We start from the raw sequence: 17,500 nt of genomic DNA on the forward strand, positions 1-17,500 counted from the left end.
CTACATACTTTACACCACTGCATCCGACACTTTGCATTGAACTTGGTGATGTATGGCCTAGATGCAGCTGCTCAACCATGGAAAGCCATTTCATGAAGCTCTCTGCGTACTGTACGTGGGCTAATTGGAAGGTCACATAAAGTCTGGAGCTCTGTAGCAACTGACTGTGCAGAAAATCGGCGACCTCTTTGCGCTTCAGCTTCCCTCGACCTCTGTCAGTTTACGTAGCCTACCACTTTGTGGCTAAGTTGTTGCTGTTCCCAAACTCTTTCAATTTTCTTATGATAAAGTCAACAGTTGACTTCGGATTATTTAGGAGTAAGGAAATTTCGCGACTGGATTTGTTGCACAGGTGGCATCCTATGACAGTTCCACGCTGGAAATCACTGAACTCCTGAAAGCAGCCCATTCTTTCACAAATGTTTTTAGAAACAGTCTCCATGCCTAAGTGCTTGATTTTATACACATGTGGCTGGGCCGAGTGATTTGGACACCTGATTCTCACCATTTGGATGGGTTGCCAAATACTTTTGGCAATGTGTGTGTGTGTGTGTGTGTGTGTGTGTGTGTGTGTGTGTGTGTGTGTGTGTGTGTGTGTGTGTGTGTGTGTGTGTGTGTGTGTGTGTGTGTGTGTGTGTTCATATACATATATATGTATGTGTGTATATACAAAAAAGTATTTAGTCAGCCACCGATTGTGCAAGTTCTCCCAATTAAAATGATGACAGAGGTCTGTAATTTTCATCATAGGTACACTTCAACTGTGAGAGACAGAATGTGAAACAAAAATCCAGCAATTCACATTGTAGGAATTTTAAAGAATTTATTTGTAAATTATGGCGGAAAATATGTATTTGATCAACCATTCAAAGCTCTCACTGATGGAAGGAGGTTTTGGCTCAAAATCTCACGATACATGGCCCCATTAATTCTTTCCTTAACACGGATCAATCGTCCTGTCCCCTTAGCAGAAAAACATACCCAAAGCATGATGTTTCCACCCCCATGCTTCACAGTAGGTATGGTGTTCTTAGGATGCAACTCAGTATTCTTCTTCCTACAAACCCGACGAGTTGAGTTTATACCATCCATCCATCCATCCATTTTCTACCGCTTATTCCCTTTTGGGGTCGCGGGGGGATGCTGACGCCTATCTCAGCTACAATCGGGCGGAAGGCGGGGTACACCCTGGACAAGTCGCCATCTCATCGCAGGGCCAACACAGATAGACAGACAACTTTCACACTCACATTCAAACACTAGGGCCAATTTAGTGTTGCCAATCAACCTACCCCCTGGTGCATGTCTTTGGAAGTGGGAGGAAGCCGGAGTACCCGGAGGGAACCCACGCATTCACGGGGAGAACATGCAAACTCCACACAGAAAGATCCCGAGCCTGGATTTGAACCCATACCAAAAAGTTCTATTTTGGTTTCATCTGACCACATGATATTCTCCAAATCCTCTGCTGTATCATCCATGTATCCATTTTGGTATAAACTCAACTCGTCGTGTTTGGAGGAAGAAGAATACTGAGTTGCATCCCAAGAACACCACACGTACTCTGAAGCATGGGGGTGGAAACATCATGCTTTGGGGCTGTTTTTCTGCTAAGGGGACAATACGATTGATCCGTGTTAAGGAAAGAATGAATGGGGCCATGTATCGTGAGATTTTGAGCCGAAACCTCCTTCCATCAGTGAGAGCTTTGAGTGGTTGACCAAATACTTATTTTCCACCGTAATTTACAAATAAATTCTTTAAAATTCCTACAATGTGAATTCCTGGATTTATTTTCACATTCTGTCTCTCACAGTTGAAGTGTACCTATGATGAAAATTACAAACCTCTGTCATCATTTTAAGTGGGAGAACTTGCACAATCAGTGGCTGACTAAATACTTTTTTGCCCCACTGTATATGTATATATAAATATATATACTATATAAAGCATATATGTATATATAATATACATATGCCTATGTATATATAATATGTATATTATATATATATATATATATATATATATATGTATATATATATATATATATATATGTATATATATATATATAATATATATGTATATATATATATATATATATATGTATATGTATATGTATATATATATATATATATATATATATGTATATGTATATGTATATATATATATATATGTATATGTATATGTATATGTATATATATATATATATATATATATGTATATGTATATATATATATATATATATGTATATGTATATGTATATATACATATATACATATACATATACAGCCGCACACACACACACACACATGTTGCCGAAGAGTTTGGACGCTTGCACAACACGCTGTTCTGCTGCTAGCAGAACTAACGACTAGCCATCATGCTAAATAGAGTCTGGGGACACAGCAGGGTCACTGTGCTGTTTTTCTTTTTTTTTCTTTTCTTTTTTTTTATGGTGCCACCAAAAAACATCAAATATTGCTAAATATAGCTGAAGCTGTCATGTATTCAGAAAAGGCTGAAATGTTGGTAGTAATGAACAAGAAGACAAATGTCTTTACTTTTGTGAGACGTTTGTTTTAGACGTTCCCATTATTGTAAGTAGATTATCAACATTTAGGAACACTATGTTGTACCTAATATAATTAATAATTGTGATTTCAATATTATCAAAAAGATGGGGATTATTATTTTGGCCAGCTCTAATTGGAACTGCTCTGCTATCTCCTTTTGTGTGGAAGGCACACTTTCCAAAATCTGTTTTGTAAGCATTTGGTCAAATCCAAGCTTGTATAAATAGCAGATTATAAAAATAACCTACACATCCAACCCAGCCGTTTCTATTTTGGTTTGGAATATTTTTCACAAAAACACTCCAGACACATCCTTTTTAAAGCACATTTGAGCAGGCAATATTTTTGTTGTCATGACATTACCGTGATTGTACAACCTCTTGACGTGCTTCCTTCCTGTCTTGTTAGGAACTGCTGACTCCCATTTTTGGGGTAGGAGAACACCCAGATGCTTAATTACTGATCCCTTCTGTTAATCTTCTTGGCCTGAGCCCGAAAGACCTCCAAATTCACAGCCCAGGCAACGCGTCAGCGCTGTTTTGCGTCTGAATAAATCATGACATGGGTCCTACAGAAGGCCTTTGAAAGCATTGATCCAAGAATAGCCCTGATGAAATATTAAAACCACCTGACTCTTCATGCCGGCTGTACCTTTATGGATTTTTGATGCGCTCATGACACACAAAAAACCCACAGGCAGTGCTTTGTTTAAATACAGAGCTGGTGAAAATTACTGAGCGTTGACCATGTCTACCCTCTTAGCTCACGTTTAGCTCTTCATTTTGTGCACACAGAAGATTTTGCTCCCATTTTGACTTGCTGTTAAGGGCCGCGCCCTGGCCCCGCCCACCAAATGTCCTCGCTGACACTGGCGTGAATCAATAATGAGCCCCACCCTCACACTCGCACATGGCGCTTGAGGAGAGATGGTTGTCACTTTTAAGGAATCAGAACTCCTCGGAAAATAGCGAGTGCTGAAGGCTGCCAAAATGCGTCTGCGGTTGGAATTTTGTGGACATTTTGCCAAGACAAGCGTTTCTTCCAGGAATGCGCCTCATGTCCAGGTGAGGTTGCTGCTGGAAGATGCTTTGTTGTGTTCTTCTGGTGCTTTGGTTGATGTCATAAAGGCTGTCATGTTATGATGTGAGGTGAGCATGAACATGAAAGACGTCCACTCAAATATGTTCTTTGAGGATTTTGAGGCCGCTCAAGCACAAGTAATTGCATTACTATACTGCCCTTCCCTGGCTTGTTTTTTTTCCTATTGCCATACGTTCTAAGGCTTTCAAAGAACGGGATGGTACTGCTTGCTGAAGGCATAATTAAAGTTGGGAGTTAATTAGCTTGTGTCTGTGCATGCTAGCAGCCGGTTTGTTCACAAACTAGGTCACGTCTGCACATTTTGGCTTTTGTTTTGAAAGTCACCGGTTGTGTTGTGACCGACTTTTTTCACTGCTTAGTAGCTCAGACACGATGCGGCGGCCATGGGGTAACTCGACAAGCATCAGAGGCGACTAACAACCTGTGATTTGCAGGCCACAGAGAACGAGCCTGGCGACATGGACCTGAGCGGCCTGCCGGAGACAGCCGTCGACTCCGAGGAGGACGACGATGAGGAGGACATCGAGCGAGCGTCGGACCCACTCATGAGTCGGGATATCGTGCGGGACTGCCTGGAGAAGGACCCGATGGACAGGACGGACGATGACATAGGTGAGACCCCGCTGAGTCTTTGTGTACCGTATTTTCCGGACTATAAGGCGCACTTAAAATCCTTTTTTCCCCCCTCAAAACTCGACAGTGCGCCTTATAACCGGTGCGCCTAATGTGCGGTTTGATTCTGGTTTTCCTTACCGACCTCGAAGCAATTGTTTTGATGCAATGATAAGTGTGACCAGTAGATGGCAGTCACACATAAGAGATAGATAGATAGATAGTACTTTATTGATTCCTTCAGGAGAGTTCCTTCAGGAAAATTAAAATTCCAGCAGCAGTGTACAGAGTTGAGATCAATTTAAAAAAAGTAAATAATGGGGGTTTAAATGGAAAAAAAATAGAGAAATATTACAATAAGAATAAAAAATAAAACCAATAATGGGAATAAAGTTATAACAGTAAAATAAGAATATAACAAGACAAAGTAGGCAGTAGTGACCATGTTATGAAAACGTATTGCACTGTTATTGTTTTGCATCCCCTGTCATCCTAGTACCCCCCGCCCCAGAGAGGAGTTGTACAGTCTAATGGCGTGTGAGACAAAGGAGTTTTTGAGTCTTATTAGTCCTGCACTATATATAGAGATACGTGTAGACTGCAATATGACTCAAGTAAAGAGCACCAACATTTTATATGTTGCATTGAAAATATAGAACATTATACACGGCGCTCAAAAATCTATCAACACGTTTTAGTATGACTTTGGTAAGCTATGAAGCTTGATGTGGTTAAACATGTGGTTCAACATAGGAGTATGATTAAGGTGTGTGTATAAGGTAGGACATATCTGGCGTTTTGTTTCGCAATATTTGGGACGGCGTGGCGCAGTGGGGAGAGTGGCCGTGCGCAACCCGAGTGTCCCTGGTTCAATTCCCACCTAGTACCAACCTCGTCACGTCCGTTGTGTCCTGAGCAAGACACTTCACCCTTGCTCCTGATGGGTGCTGGTTGGCGCCTTGCATGGCAGCTCCTTCCATCAGTGTGTGAATGTGTGTGTGAATGGGTAAATGTGGAAGTAGTGTCAAAGCGCTTTGAGTACCTTGAAGGTAGAAAAGCGCTATACAAGTACAACCCATTTATCATTTATTTATTTATAATATTATGCAAAAGCAACTTTTCTTACCATGTGGTACCTGCTGATCTGTATTTGGGATCTGCATGTGTCCCATTTGTAGTCCGGGGCGACACCGTAGTCGATAAGCTTCTTTTTCTCTATCTTCTTGTTAGGGGACATTCATCCTGCGCTGTTGCCATTTGTAATATAAAGTAGTGTAAAGTTCTTAAACTTGCCTTGGAAGCGCTAAAACATACTGGTGTAGTGAGTTTACATTATGCACCCAATGATATTTAGTTATTAGAGAGTTCGGGTCGGACAGTTTTTCACGGGACACATGTTGTGGTTGCACTAGTTAACCATGGATGAGAAGATGCTGCTCCGTTATTGATTGAAGTAAAGTCTGAATGTCATTAAAACAGTTAGCTCCATCTTTTGACACTTCCACTCCCGTCCTTGCACGCTACACCGCTACAACAAAGATGACGATGAAAAGAAGCTGTCGCAGGTGAGCCACGTAAATAAGGCGCATCCTGAAGCAACTGTCAGAAAGTGACTTGAAAATGATCTGTAAAACATCATCTATGCACCATTTTGACCAAAGAACCACCATTCCATGTTATGTAGACCACAAGGAAGTCTGTTACATTTAGAAAAAAAATAAAAATAATATGACTCCTTTAATACGCCGGTGTAATCCGGGGTGCCTGATATATATGAAAAAAAATAAGGTGCGATCGATGATCTGGAAAATACGGTACTTTCACTTATATTTTGCTTAATTGATCAAATCAGCTGGAGTGGTGGGTTTTATTTTCACCCTTTTTTGGTTTTATTTTTTTTCACACCTAAACAAGTCAACAGTATCATGTGATTACTGTCCATTATTCTGTCGCAGTAATGCTGCAAAAGCAAAATTGATTGTTGCCGTTGGTGGGATACAATTTAGGATGGGTTCCTTTCGCACTTGAACCCATACAGTAACAATCGGCAGTACCTGGTAATCGGTATCAGGAATTGACAGTACCGATGTTCCGTACTTTGTGTGTGTTTATGTGGTAATACATCTAAATTATATATGTTTTACTCAAAATTTAACAAATACCTGATAATGATAATTGTGCATTGTTATACTGTAAAGTTCAGTTTGTCCTAGGTGTGTCAGGAAGTAGTCTTTGCCTTTAAATTGAATGTGCAGTCTTGTCTTTTGTTGAGCTACCAAGTGTTTAGACTAAGTGTTTTACTTACTTCACATCAGCTCTTGCTTGGTAGCTGTACTTTTGAATACCAAATTTGGAGGGATTGGAATTGCGATGTGAAATCGCCACAGCTAATCATCTGAATGTATGTGGAAAATCCATCCATCAATCATTCAGTCAAAGTGTTTTTATATAGCCCCTGATCACAAGTGTCTTAAAGGGCTGAGATCCAGTGAAAATTAGCATCGAGCTTGCTTAAACAAAGGGTGCTTCTTTTGAGTTCTTTTTAGCGGCCATGCTTGCCTTGTTGTCAAGGAAAATTGAAATTCTACCAAGATGAATACTGCAGTACGCCTGTTTGCCCGCCAAGTGCTTGAGCCGGTGCCCAGTCTACAAACGGACTTGATGTCATGTGCAACCCAGGTACCAAACATTTGTACCGTTAGATTTGACGTCAATCAGTGCGCTGTACTACCAACTGATTTGACAATGAACTGTTGGATACATTTCCAGTATTTACAATACTGTCTATTCATGGAGTGGCATTTGATTACATTTATTTTCTGGAAAATTTAAAAAAGGAGGTAAGTTAAATAGAAAGTGGTTGGATGGCACTATTTGCGGGAGGGGTTATGTAGCTATAAATCCAGCAGAGGGCGCTGTCTCACAAGTCAATTCTGTCAACATTTTCCCGCAGTAAGATGCTTTAACAAGACATGATGTTGTATAACATGTACACAATTGTATACTGTGTATTCCTGTAATTATTTATTCCTGTGTACAACTGATTTTAAAATGTGTTAAATCAACGTGATAAGCGTAAGTATCAAAAATGGCAAATTGTGAATGTATTCCTTCCTGCTGTCAGACCTGCAGTAATGAATATACCCTTCAAAGCTATGACATCACGATGGTGAAAGCTACCTTTGAAGAGGCTTAACTGTAAATGTTGATGCGAGTAGGAGGAGGAGGAGGAGGAGGAGGAGGAGGAGGAGGAGGAGGTGGTGGATGCGTTGGCCGTAGCCAGAGAAAAGAGCGAGTGCCCTCATTCACCTCTTCCCTCTTCCTACTCCGTGGTTAATTTCCCCCGCAGTGCCTCCTCCTCCACGCCGGCAGGCTTTTCTAGGTCACTTTTGGCACATGATGCACATCCTCTGTTTCACCTCTACTAGCCGAAGACAAGTAAATGTGCAAACTAGGGTTGTACGGTATAGTACTAGTATAGTATCGCGGTATTAATGAATCAAAACAGTACTGTACTCTGTTTGAAAAGTACCGGTTTGTCAAATTTGTTTTATTTTACAGACATGACTGCCCATCGTCGGCACGTTGTAACATTAATTGTTTTACGAGCGGAGGAGCACGTTCGGCAGTACACACACATAGAGTATTTACAAGCAGACACAGTGTGTAGACAAAAAAGGGAGAATGAACGCATTTTGGCCGTAGAATAAAGATAAAGGTGAAGTTATAACAATGAAACACTCAGGAAGAAGAGCTTTAAGACATAGCTAGCTAGTTAGTGGCTAACCTCCAACCGCTGTCGGCAGTGTTTTAGCTACTTCTAAATCACTAATCCTTGCCTCCATGGCGACAAATAAAGTAAGTTACAAGTACCAATTATCACTGGAGGACGTAGAAAAGCTAAACTCACCGAAGCTCACCAGAGTTTCAGTCTAAACAAATGCCATGGGTGGATTTACACCTGACATGGTACTGTAATGATACCAAGTAAAAGAGTGTATCTAGTTCAGTGGTTCTTAACCTGGGTCCGATCGAACCCTAGGGGTTCGGTGAGTCGGCCTCAGGGGTTCGGCAGAGTCTCCGCCACGGAGGTAAAGACATATGCGACTTATAGTGTAAATAAAAACTTCTCCCTATCAGCGTCTTATGGATACCCCCAAACAGTGTTCCCTCTAATTTTCCATCTGATTTGCAGGTTTTGAGATTGATCGATTGAAACGTTTACAAGCAGATTGCAAAGGAAGAGAATACATTATATAAAACAGTACAGTTTACACAGTACAGTACATATTACGTACAATTGACCACTAAATGGTAACACCCGAATAAGTTTTAAGTTAATCAATTCATGGTAATGTGTGTAAGGTGTGTAATTTGTTGTGAGTTCATGCACTGTGTTGTTGTTTTTCTTTGAGCAAGGTGATGTTTATGCATGGTTCATTTTGTACGCCAGTAAAAAAACAGATGACTTTTTCTTGAATTTGAAAAAAACAAACATTTTATTTTTCACTAAAGAAGGGTTCGGGAAATGTGCATATGAAACTGGTGGGGTTCGGTACCTCCAACAAGGTTAGGAACCACTGATCTAGTTGATACTGATATGATTACATCAGTATTTATTTTCATCGTAAAATCTGTTTTCCTTTTTTTTAATTCATATTGTATTCATAAACTCAGGAAATACGTCTAACAACACATGAGGACTTTGAATATGACCAATGTATGATGCTGTAACTACTTGGTATTGGATCAATACCTAAATCTGTGGTATTGGATCGATACCTAAATTTGTGGTGTCATCCAAAACTAGTGTAAAGTATCAAACAACATATAACAACATATAAGAATAAGTGATTATTACATTTTAACAGAAGTGTAGACAGAACATGTTGAAAGAGAAAGTAACCAGATATTAACAGTAATTTAACAAGTAGATTAATAATCAATTTTTAGAGTTTGTCCTTTATAATGTTGACAAAAAAATAGAATGATAAATGACACAATATGCTACTGCATACGTAAGGATACTAACTAGGAGCCTTTGTTTGTTTACTTAATACTAAAAGACAAGTTGTCTAGTATTTTTCACTATTTTATTTAAGGACTAAATTGCAATAATCAACATATGTTTAATGTACCCTAAGATTTAATGCAGTTTTTTGTGGTCCCCTTTATTAAGAAAAGTATCGAAATGTATCTAAATAGATTTTGGTACCGGTACCAAAATATTGGTATCAGGACAACCCTATTATCTAAATATTTTAGTTACATTTAAACCAGTGTGGGTGGCACTGGGAGCAGATGGGTAAAATGTATGCTTTAGCTCTATGATAAACATACCGGTATGTTTAATGAACTGAAATATTTTTGGTTAAAATAAAGCAAATAATGCCATTTTTTGTGGTCCCCTTTATGTAGAATAGTATCGAAATACATTTTGGTACCGGTACCAAAAAGTTGGTATCGAGACAGCCGTAGTGCAAACGTTGGCTATTTTTGATTTTGGGGACGTACCGAGTATAAGTCGCCCCGGAGTACAAGTCGCACCTGCCGAAAATGCATAATAAAGAAGGAAAAAAACATATATAAGTCGCACTGGAGTATAAGTCACATTTTTTGGGGAAATTTATTCGATAAAACCCAACACCAAGAATAGAAATTTGAAAGTCAATTTAAAATAAAGAATAGTGAACAACAGGCTGAATAAGTGTACGTTATATGACCATAAATAACCAACTGAGAACGTGCCTGGTATTTTAAGGTAACATTATGGTAAGAGTCATTCCAATAACTATAACATATAGAACATGCTATACGTTTACCAAACAATCTGTCACTCCTAATTGCTAAATCCCATGAAATCTTATACGTCTAGTCTCTAACATCAGTGGTTCTCAAATGGGGGTACGCGTACCCCTGGGGGTACTTGAAGGTATGCCAAGGGGTACGTGAGATTTTTCAAACATATTCTAAAAATAGCAACAATTCAAAAATCCTTTAGAAATATATTTATTGAATAATACTTCGACAAAATATGAATGTAAGTTGATAAACAACAATGCAATATTCAGTGTTGACAGCTAGATTTTTTTGTAGACATGTTCTATAAATATTGATGTTAAAGATTTATTTTTTTGTGAAGAAATGTTTAGAATTAAGTTCATGAATCCAGATGGATCTCTATTACAATCCCCAAAGAGCGCACTTTAAGTTGATATGTGTAGAAATATTTATTTATAATTGAATCACTTGTTTATTTTTCAACAAGTTTTAGTTATTTTTATATCTTTTTTTCCAAATAGTTCAATAAAGACCACTACAAATGAGCAATATTTTGCACTGTTATACAATTTAATAAATCAGAAACTGATGATATAGTGCTGTATTTTACTTCTTTATCTCTTTTTTTCAACCAAAAATGCTTTGCTCTGATTAGGGGGTACTTGAATTATAAAAATAATCACAGGGGGTACATCTCTGAAAAATGGTTGAGAACCACTGTCTTGCATGAATGAGCTAAATAATATTATTTGATATTTTACGGTAATGTGTTAATAATTTCACACATACGTGGCTCCTGAGTATAAGTCGCACTCCTGGCCAAACTATGACAAAAACTGCAATTTATAGTCCGAAAAATACAGTAACTGGATTCTAATGCAGGTATTTCAAATGTGATGTTCGAGTGAACTCACTGAGGGTTCAGTGGGTAAAGTGTCAGCAGTTATTGCTGCCTCAGCACACTGAGCGTTTGATGGCATTGATATTGGACATGAACTTGTCCACTTAATGATTTGTTTCCTGGCTCCCCGCTGTGGTGATGGTGGCTGTAAGCACGGAGAACTCAGTGTGCCCGTCACATCTCTCGCTGTAATTAGGTGGCCTTTTTTTTTCTTATCCTTTAACCTCTTCCCACTTCTTCTCTCCTACAGAGCAATTACTGGAGTTCATGCATCAACTACCGGCCTTCGCCAACATGACCATGTCTGTGAGGCGGGAGCTCTGTGCCGTCATGGTGTTCGCCGTGGTGGAGCGTGCTGGCACCATTGTTCTCAATGATGGCGAGGAGGTGCGTCGTTGTGCTCCTTCTTTTACACACACTTGGCCAGACTTTGCTCTAAATGCGTTTTATGCGCGTCTCTCCGGAGGCCTCACCTCTCGCGCCAGTGAATCTTCTCCCATTTGATGTATTTTCCGCTCTATTAAACCTGAATGGCGATTGTCCCGTGACGCCGGTCCTCCTCCTTGGAACCCTCCGGCGACTGCAGCAGGCGTCGTTTTTTTTGTCTTCTACCGTCTCGGTGGTCGAGATGCGACACCACTTTGAAAGGAGACTATTTGAAAGTGTTTGGCCCAACAATGGAGAGGAGAACATTGCCTCTAAGGCAGGCAGGCCTGGGCAATTATTTTGACTCGGGGTGGTGGGGGGCAAATTTAGAGAAAAAAATGTGTCTGAGGGCCAGTATATCTGATTTTTAGGAACACTAATACAAACCTCACAGTAATGTCTGATTGAATGCTAAAAACGTTATGACAGACCGCCTTAAAAAACAGAATGGAGTTTTTAAATTTTTTACTGAATGAGACACCCAGAATATACATGAAAATAAACAATGTGGGATTTACAATATTAACTATGAAGGATAAAACACTGAATATTGACAACAAATGAACGTCATACCCCCTCTCGATTGTCCTATTTTACAATCAAGTGAAACGCAGCAAAAATGCAACAAACACACCTAAATATGAATACGAAAAAAGAGGAAAAAAAATGTTTCTGAGGGCCAGTATATCTGATTTTTAGGAACACTGATACAAACCTCACAATAATGTCTGATTGAATGCTAAAAACGTTATGACAGACCGCCTTTAAAAACAAAATGGAGTTTTTAAATTTTTTACTGAATGAGACACCCAGAATATACATGAAAATAAACAATGTGGGATTTACAATATTAACTATGAAGGATAAAACACTGAATATTGACAACATATGAACGTCATAACCCCTCTCTATCGTCCTATTTTACAATCAAGCGAAACGCAGCAAAAATGCAACAAACACACCTAAATATGAACACGAAAAAAGAGGGAAAAAAAATGTGTCTGAGGGCCAGTATATCTGATTTTTAGGAACACTAATACAAACCTCAAAATAATGTCTGATTGAATGCTAAAAATGTTATGACAGACCGCCTTAAAAAACAGAATGGAGTTTTTAAATTTTTTACTGAATGAGACACCCAGAATGTACATGAAAATAAACAATGTGGGATTTACAATATTAACTATGAAGGATAAAACACTGAATATTGACAACATATGAACGTCATACCCCCTCTCGATCGTCATATTTTACAATCAAGCGAAACGCAGCAAAAATGCAACAAACACACCTAAATATGAACACGAACGGTATATATAAATGATAAATGGGTTGTACTTGTATAGCGCTTTTCTTCCTTCAAGGTACTCAAAGCGCTTTGACACTACTTCCACATTTACCCATTCACACACACATTCACACACTGATGGAGGGAGCTGCCATGCAAGGCGCCAACCAGCACCCATCAGGAGCAAGGGTGAAGTGTCTTGCTCAGGACACAACGGACGTGACGAGGTTGGTACTAGGTGGGATTTGAGCCAGGGACCCTCGGGTTGCGCACGGCCACTCTCCCCACTGCGCCACGCCGTCCCTTATATATATGTGAATTAGATGACCATAATAAGTTATTAGATTACCATAGTAACTAGATTACCATAGTAATTAATTAGATTACCATAACATATATATCATGCAAAAGTGCAGATTCCAACCATTGAAATACCAAGTGTAGTTCAATACTTACGGTCATTAGAAAACATAAGTGCACATCATAATGGCAGCTACAGTTTCCATCTTAAAGATCTAAAAAAATTATTCGGGAATCTCCAGCGGGCCAGATTGAAAAGCTTAACGGACCACATACGGCCCCTGGGTCTTAATTTGCCCAGGTCTGCTCTAGCGACACTTCAGTAAACGTGAAAGAGGTCAGGGTTCACAGGTTTTCGAAGCTACAGTCCAGCAGAAAGGTTTGCCTTCAAAGTTTCACCTTTAGGAATTTCTACATACACTGGAAAATTCTACCCATGAAGCTAGTTGACCTCTGATTTAAAAAAAAAAAAAAAAAAAAAAAAAAAGTTGTACATTTCCATATACAGGATATCCGCGGGGTATTAAATATTATTCAAAAGTCTTAAACAATTTGAATTTAAGGCCTTAAAATCTCTAAAATTATCCTAAAATGTCATAAAATATTTTAAATACTATTTTGAAAGGTCTTAAAAATCTGAGCATTAATTCTATTCAAAACATGCATAAACTTCAGTTTTGCTGCTACACTAGAACGTAACTACAAAATGGAACTAAACTGTTGCCCCAATCGGAATTAATGGTGCACAACCAGCTAGGGTGCTGTGCGCACGCAGCGGTGTGTTGTTAGTTTAGCACAGGGGTCATCAACCCAACTTGTTGAAAGAGCCATATTGGACCACAAATACAAATCTGTTTGGAGCCGCAAAAACGAAATGTCTTATAAAAGTGTTATAATGAAGGCAACACATGATGTAAGTTTGAAACCTTCTGATTAAAAGTTATTCACAGAGTTTTGATTACTGCTATGGTTTTTATTTTACGCGCCTTCAAAGAACCCCTACGCAAAGTCTCCTAAAAAATGCTGTAATTTGACCCCCTTAAAATGCTTCAAAGTGCAAGTTAAAGCCCTACTATGCCAAGCAAAAGCTATTTATCAACAACATCCAGAAACGCCAATCTTTAATTTGACCACCTTAACATGCTTCAAAACTCACCAAATTCTACACACACATCAAGACTGGCAAAAATTGCCATCTAATAAAAAAAAAAAAAAAAAAAAAAATCTAAATTGCTTTTTAGCGCCCCCTACATAAAAACCCAGACAAAACTGCTTGTAATTTATGTTAAGAATTTCATACAGACATGAAACAAAATCCTCTATGTAGGTCTGACTTAGCCCACGGCTTGGGTCGGGTGGCCAGCAGCCAGAGCGGACCCGACCAATGCTGCTTGCAGCTTTAATTTTTACATTAAAACCAGTGTAGGTGGCACTGGGAGCAGGTGGGTAAAGTGTCTTGCCCAAGGACACAACGGCAGTGACTAGGATGGCGGAAGCGGGGATCGAACCTGCAACCCTCAAGTTGCTTGCACGGCCGCTCCACCACCCGCTGCATTCAGGCGGAAGACAGTGTACACCCTATATCTATTTATGTATGTCTTCCAAAATATTTTCAGCACAAACTACAGTATTGGGGCACTATTCATGTTATTCATTCCTACGCTACTTAATTACGTTGTAATAAGAGTTCTTTAAGGTTTGCTCAGAAAAAAAAGATCTGAGAGGAAAAGCTGGAATACGCAGCTTTTGCCACATTATGCTACATTTCAGAGATGTGGGTAATGCACTGTACATCAACCTGTTCCTGGTCAAACATCCAACAGCTATGATCTTTTACGTCTCCAGCTTGACTCGTGGTCAGTCATCCTGAATGGCTCGGTGGAGGTGACGTACCCTGATGGGCGGACAGAGATTTTGTGTATGGGGAACAGCTTTGGGGTGTCACCAACCATGGAGAAGGAGTACATGAAGGGCGCCATGAAGACCAAGGTGGACGACTGCCAGGTAAGAGTCTCCTTCACGTGCCACAAAACATGGCGCCATTAAAAGGTTGCGCGCTGTGGAGGTGGTCTACATGCCTCCCAGCCCTCTCTTTAATAGCTGAGGTCGTTTGCAGCTAATGTTCTCACTCGGGCGTGCTACGGGGCTCCATGTTGACAGTGTGACGCCCTCCAGGGGGAAAATTAATGTTCCATTTTCAAGCACCGTGCTCTCAGATGGTCGACCTGACCTCTCTTCTTTCTTCTCGTCACTCAAGAAATGTCAGAGACAAGACAAGTGTTAGGATTTCACAATTTAAAAAAAACCTGAATATGACGTTGACCCTCACTCATGCTAGTGACAAAATATTAAACGTATTGTCTTCTTTTCTTCTCTTTTGTCTAGTTTGTGTGCATCGCCCAGCAGGATTACTGCTGCATCCTCAACCAGGTGGAGAAGAACATGCAGAAAGTGGAAGAAGAAGGCGAGATCGTCATGGTGAAGGAGCACCGAGAACTTGACCGCACCGGGACCAGGAAAGGACACATTGTCATAAAGGTGAGCCCAGTCCGTAAGACGTACTCATGGTCAACTGAGATAATTTTTCACACCACAATGTTTGGTCTCAGGGCACATCGGAGCGTCTCACAATGCACCTCGTGGAAGAACACTCAGTGGTGGACCCTACCTATATCGAGGACTTCCTGTTGACCTACAGGACTTTCCTCTCCAGCCCCATGGTCGTGGGCAAGAAGCTCTTGGAGTGGTTCCATGACCCAAGTCTCAGGGACAAGGTATGAACGTTTTTCTGTGTGTAGCTTTGGGTACAGTACTATATACAAAAATATGCTATACTGTACAAATAGGTTTTTGGATATACAAACCCAAAAACCAGTGAAGTTGGTACGTTGTGTAAATGGTAAAAAAAAAACAATGCAATGATTTGCAAATCTTTTTCAACTTATATTCAATTGAATAGACTGCAAAGACAAGATACTTAGCGTTCGCACTGGTAAACGTTGTTATTTTTTGGAAATATTAGCTCATTTGGAATTTGATGCCTGCAACATGTTTTAAAAAAAGCTGTCACAGTGGCAAAAAAGACTGAGAAAGTTGAGGAATGCTCGTGAAACACCTATTTGGAACATCCCTCAGGTGATTAGGCTGTTTGAGACCAGGTGGGTGCCATTATTGGATATAAAAAGCAGCTTCCATGAAATGCTCAGTCATTCACAAACAAGGACGGGGCGCGGTTAATTCACCACTTTGCGAACAAATGCGTGAGTAAATTGTCTAACAGTTTAAGAACAACATTTCTCAACGAGTTATTGCAAGGAATTTAGGGATTTCACCGTCTGAAGCCTGTAATACCATCAAAAGGCTCAGAAAATCTGGAAAAATCACTGCACGTAACATTGAATGCCTGTGACCTTCGATGCCTCAGGCAGTACTGCATCAAAAAGCGACATGAGTGTGTAAAGGATATCACCACATGGGGCTCAGGAACACTTTAAAAAAACACTGTCTGTAACTACAGTTGGTGGCTACATCTAAAAAGTGCAAGTTAAAACTCTACTATGCGAAGCGAAAGCCATTTATCAGCAACACCCAGAAATGCCGCCGGCTTTGTTGGGCTTGAGCTCATCTAAGATGGACTGATGCAAACTATAAAAGTATTCTATGGTCTGACGAGTCCAAATTTAGTTTAGTTTAGTCAAAAGGAAAGCCCATGTAACACAGTGGTAAAAATGCCCCTGTGACAACTTGTTTGCGATGTGTTGCTGCCATTAAATTCTAAGTTAAAAATGTTTTTCAGACCAAAATTAAGTGTCTCATTTTGAACATTAAATATATTGTAGTCTATTCAATTGAATATAAGTTGAAAAGGATTTGCAAATCATTGTATCCTGTTTTTATTTATGAATTACACAAGGTGCTAAATTCACAGTTTTTTTTTCCTTTGAACAAAACTCAATGATTTAATCAAAAGGTGTATAAAAGCCAGAAATAAACAATAAAAAAAAAAACAAGTGGAGCAAATGATTGTGATCAAGAAGTTACTGGATTAATAAAATTACCAGTAATTGAATAATAAGTTATATTAAACATTTCTAAACAAATTACAAATAAAAACATAAAATTGATTTAACAAAAACATGTAAAAAAGTATTATTTATTTAATAAAACATCCTAAAAATGGTTATTAATGATAATTTATTTAAAACATATTGTGCGTCTTGTCTTTTCTGCAGGTCACACGAGTCGTGCTGCTGTGGGTGAACAATCACTTCAATGACTTTGAGGGGGACCCTGCAATGACTCACTTTCTGGAAGAGTTTGAAAACAACCTGGAGAGAGAAGTACGTTTCATCATCACAGAAATAAACCTAAGAAAAGTAGAATAATGGGCCTGAATGTGAAGTGAAGCACTTCAACATTTTGCTCATCATTTAGAACTTTAGCTACCATTTATTGAAGACCTGGGCATCTTAAGGCCTGGGGATCGCATGTGGCCCGTTAAGCTTTTCAATCTGGCCC

The 17,500-nt window shown here is 39.4% G+C and overlaps 1 protein-coding gene across 7 annotated transcripts in view; it reads left to right on the forward strand.

Annotated features, from left to right (window-relative positions):
* The window catches only part of rapgef2b (Rap guanine nucleotide exchange factor 2b), a 286,117-nt gene that overhangs the window by 220,520 nt on the left and 48,097 nt on the right, over positions 1 to 17,500 (forward strand). For all 7 annotated transcript variants that reach the window (XR_009805002.1, XR_009805003.1, XR_009805006.1 and 4 more), the window contains 6 exons: positions 4,109 to 4,286; positions 11,219 to 11,355; positions 14,828 to 14,986; positions 15,368 to 15,520; positions 15,592 to 15,756; positions 17,215 to 17,322. Coding sequence is in view for 1 of the 7 variants with exons in the window: in XM_061891993.1 (XP_061747977.1) it covers positions 4,109 to 4,286; positions 11,219 to 11,355; positions 14,828 to 14,986; positions 15,368 to 15,520; positions 15,592 to 15,756; positions 17,215 to 17,322 (900 nt within the window). In the remaining 6 variants the exon portion in view is untranslated. The remainder of the gene's footprint in view (positions 1 to 4,108; positions 4,287 to 11,218; positions 11,356 to 14,827; positions 14,987 to 15,367; positions 15,521 to 15,591; positions 15,757 to 17,214; positions 17,323 to 17,500) is intronic.

This window comes from Nerophis ophidion, linkage group LG29 (assembly GCF_033978795.1).
Source record: "Nerophis ophidion isolate RoL-2023_Sa linkage group LG29, RoL_Noph_v1.0, whole genome shotgun sequence".
NCBI lineage: Eukaryota > Metazoa > Chordata > Actinopteri > Syngnathiformes > Syngnathidae > Nerophis > Nerophis ophidion.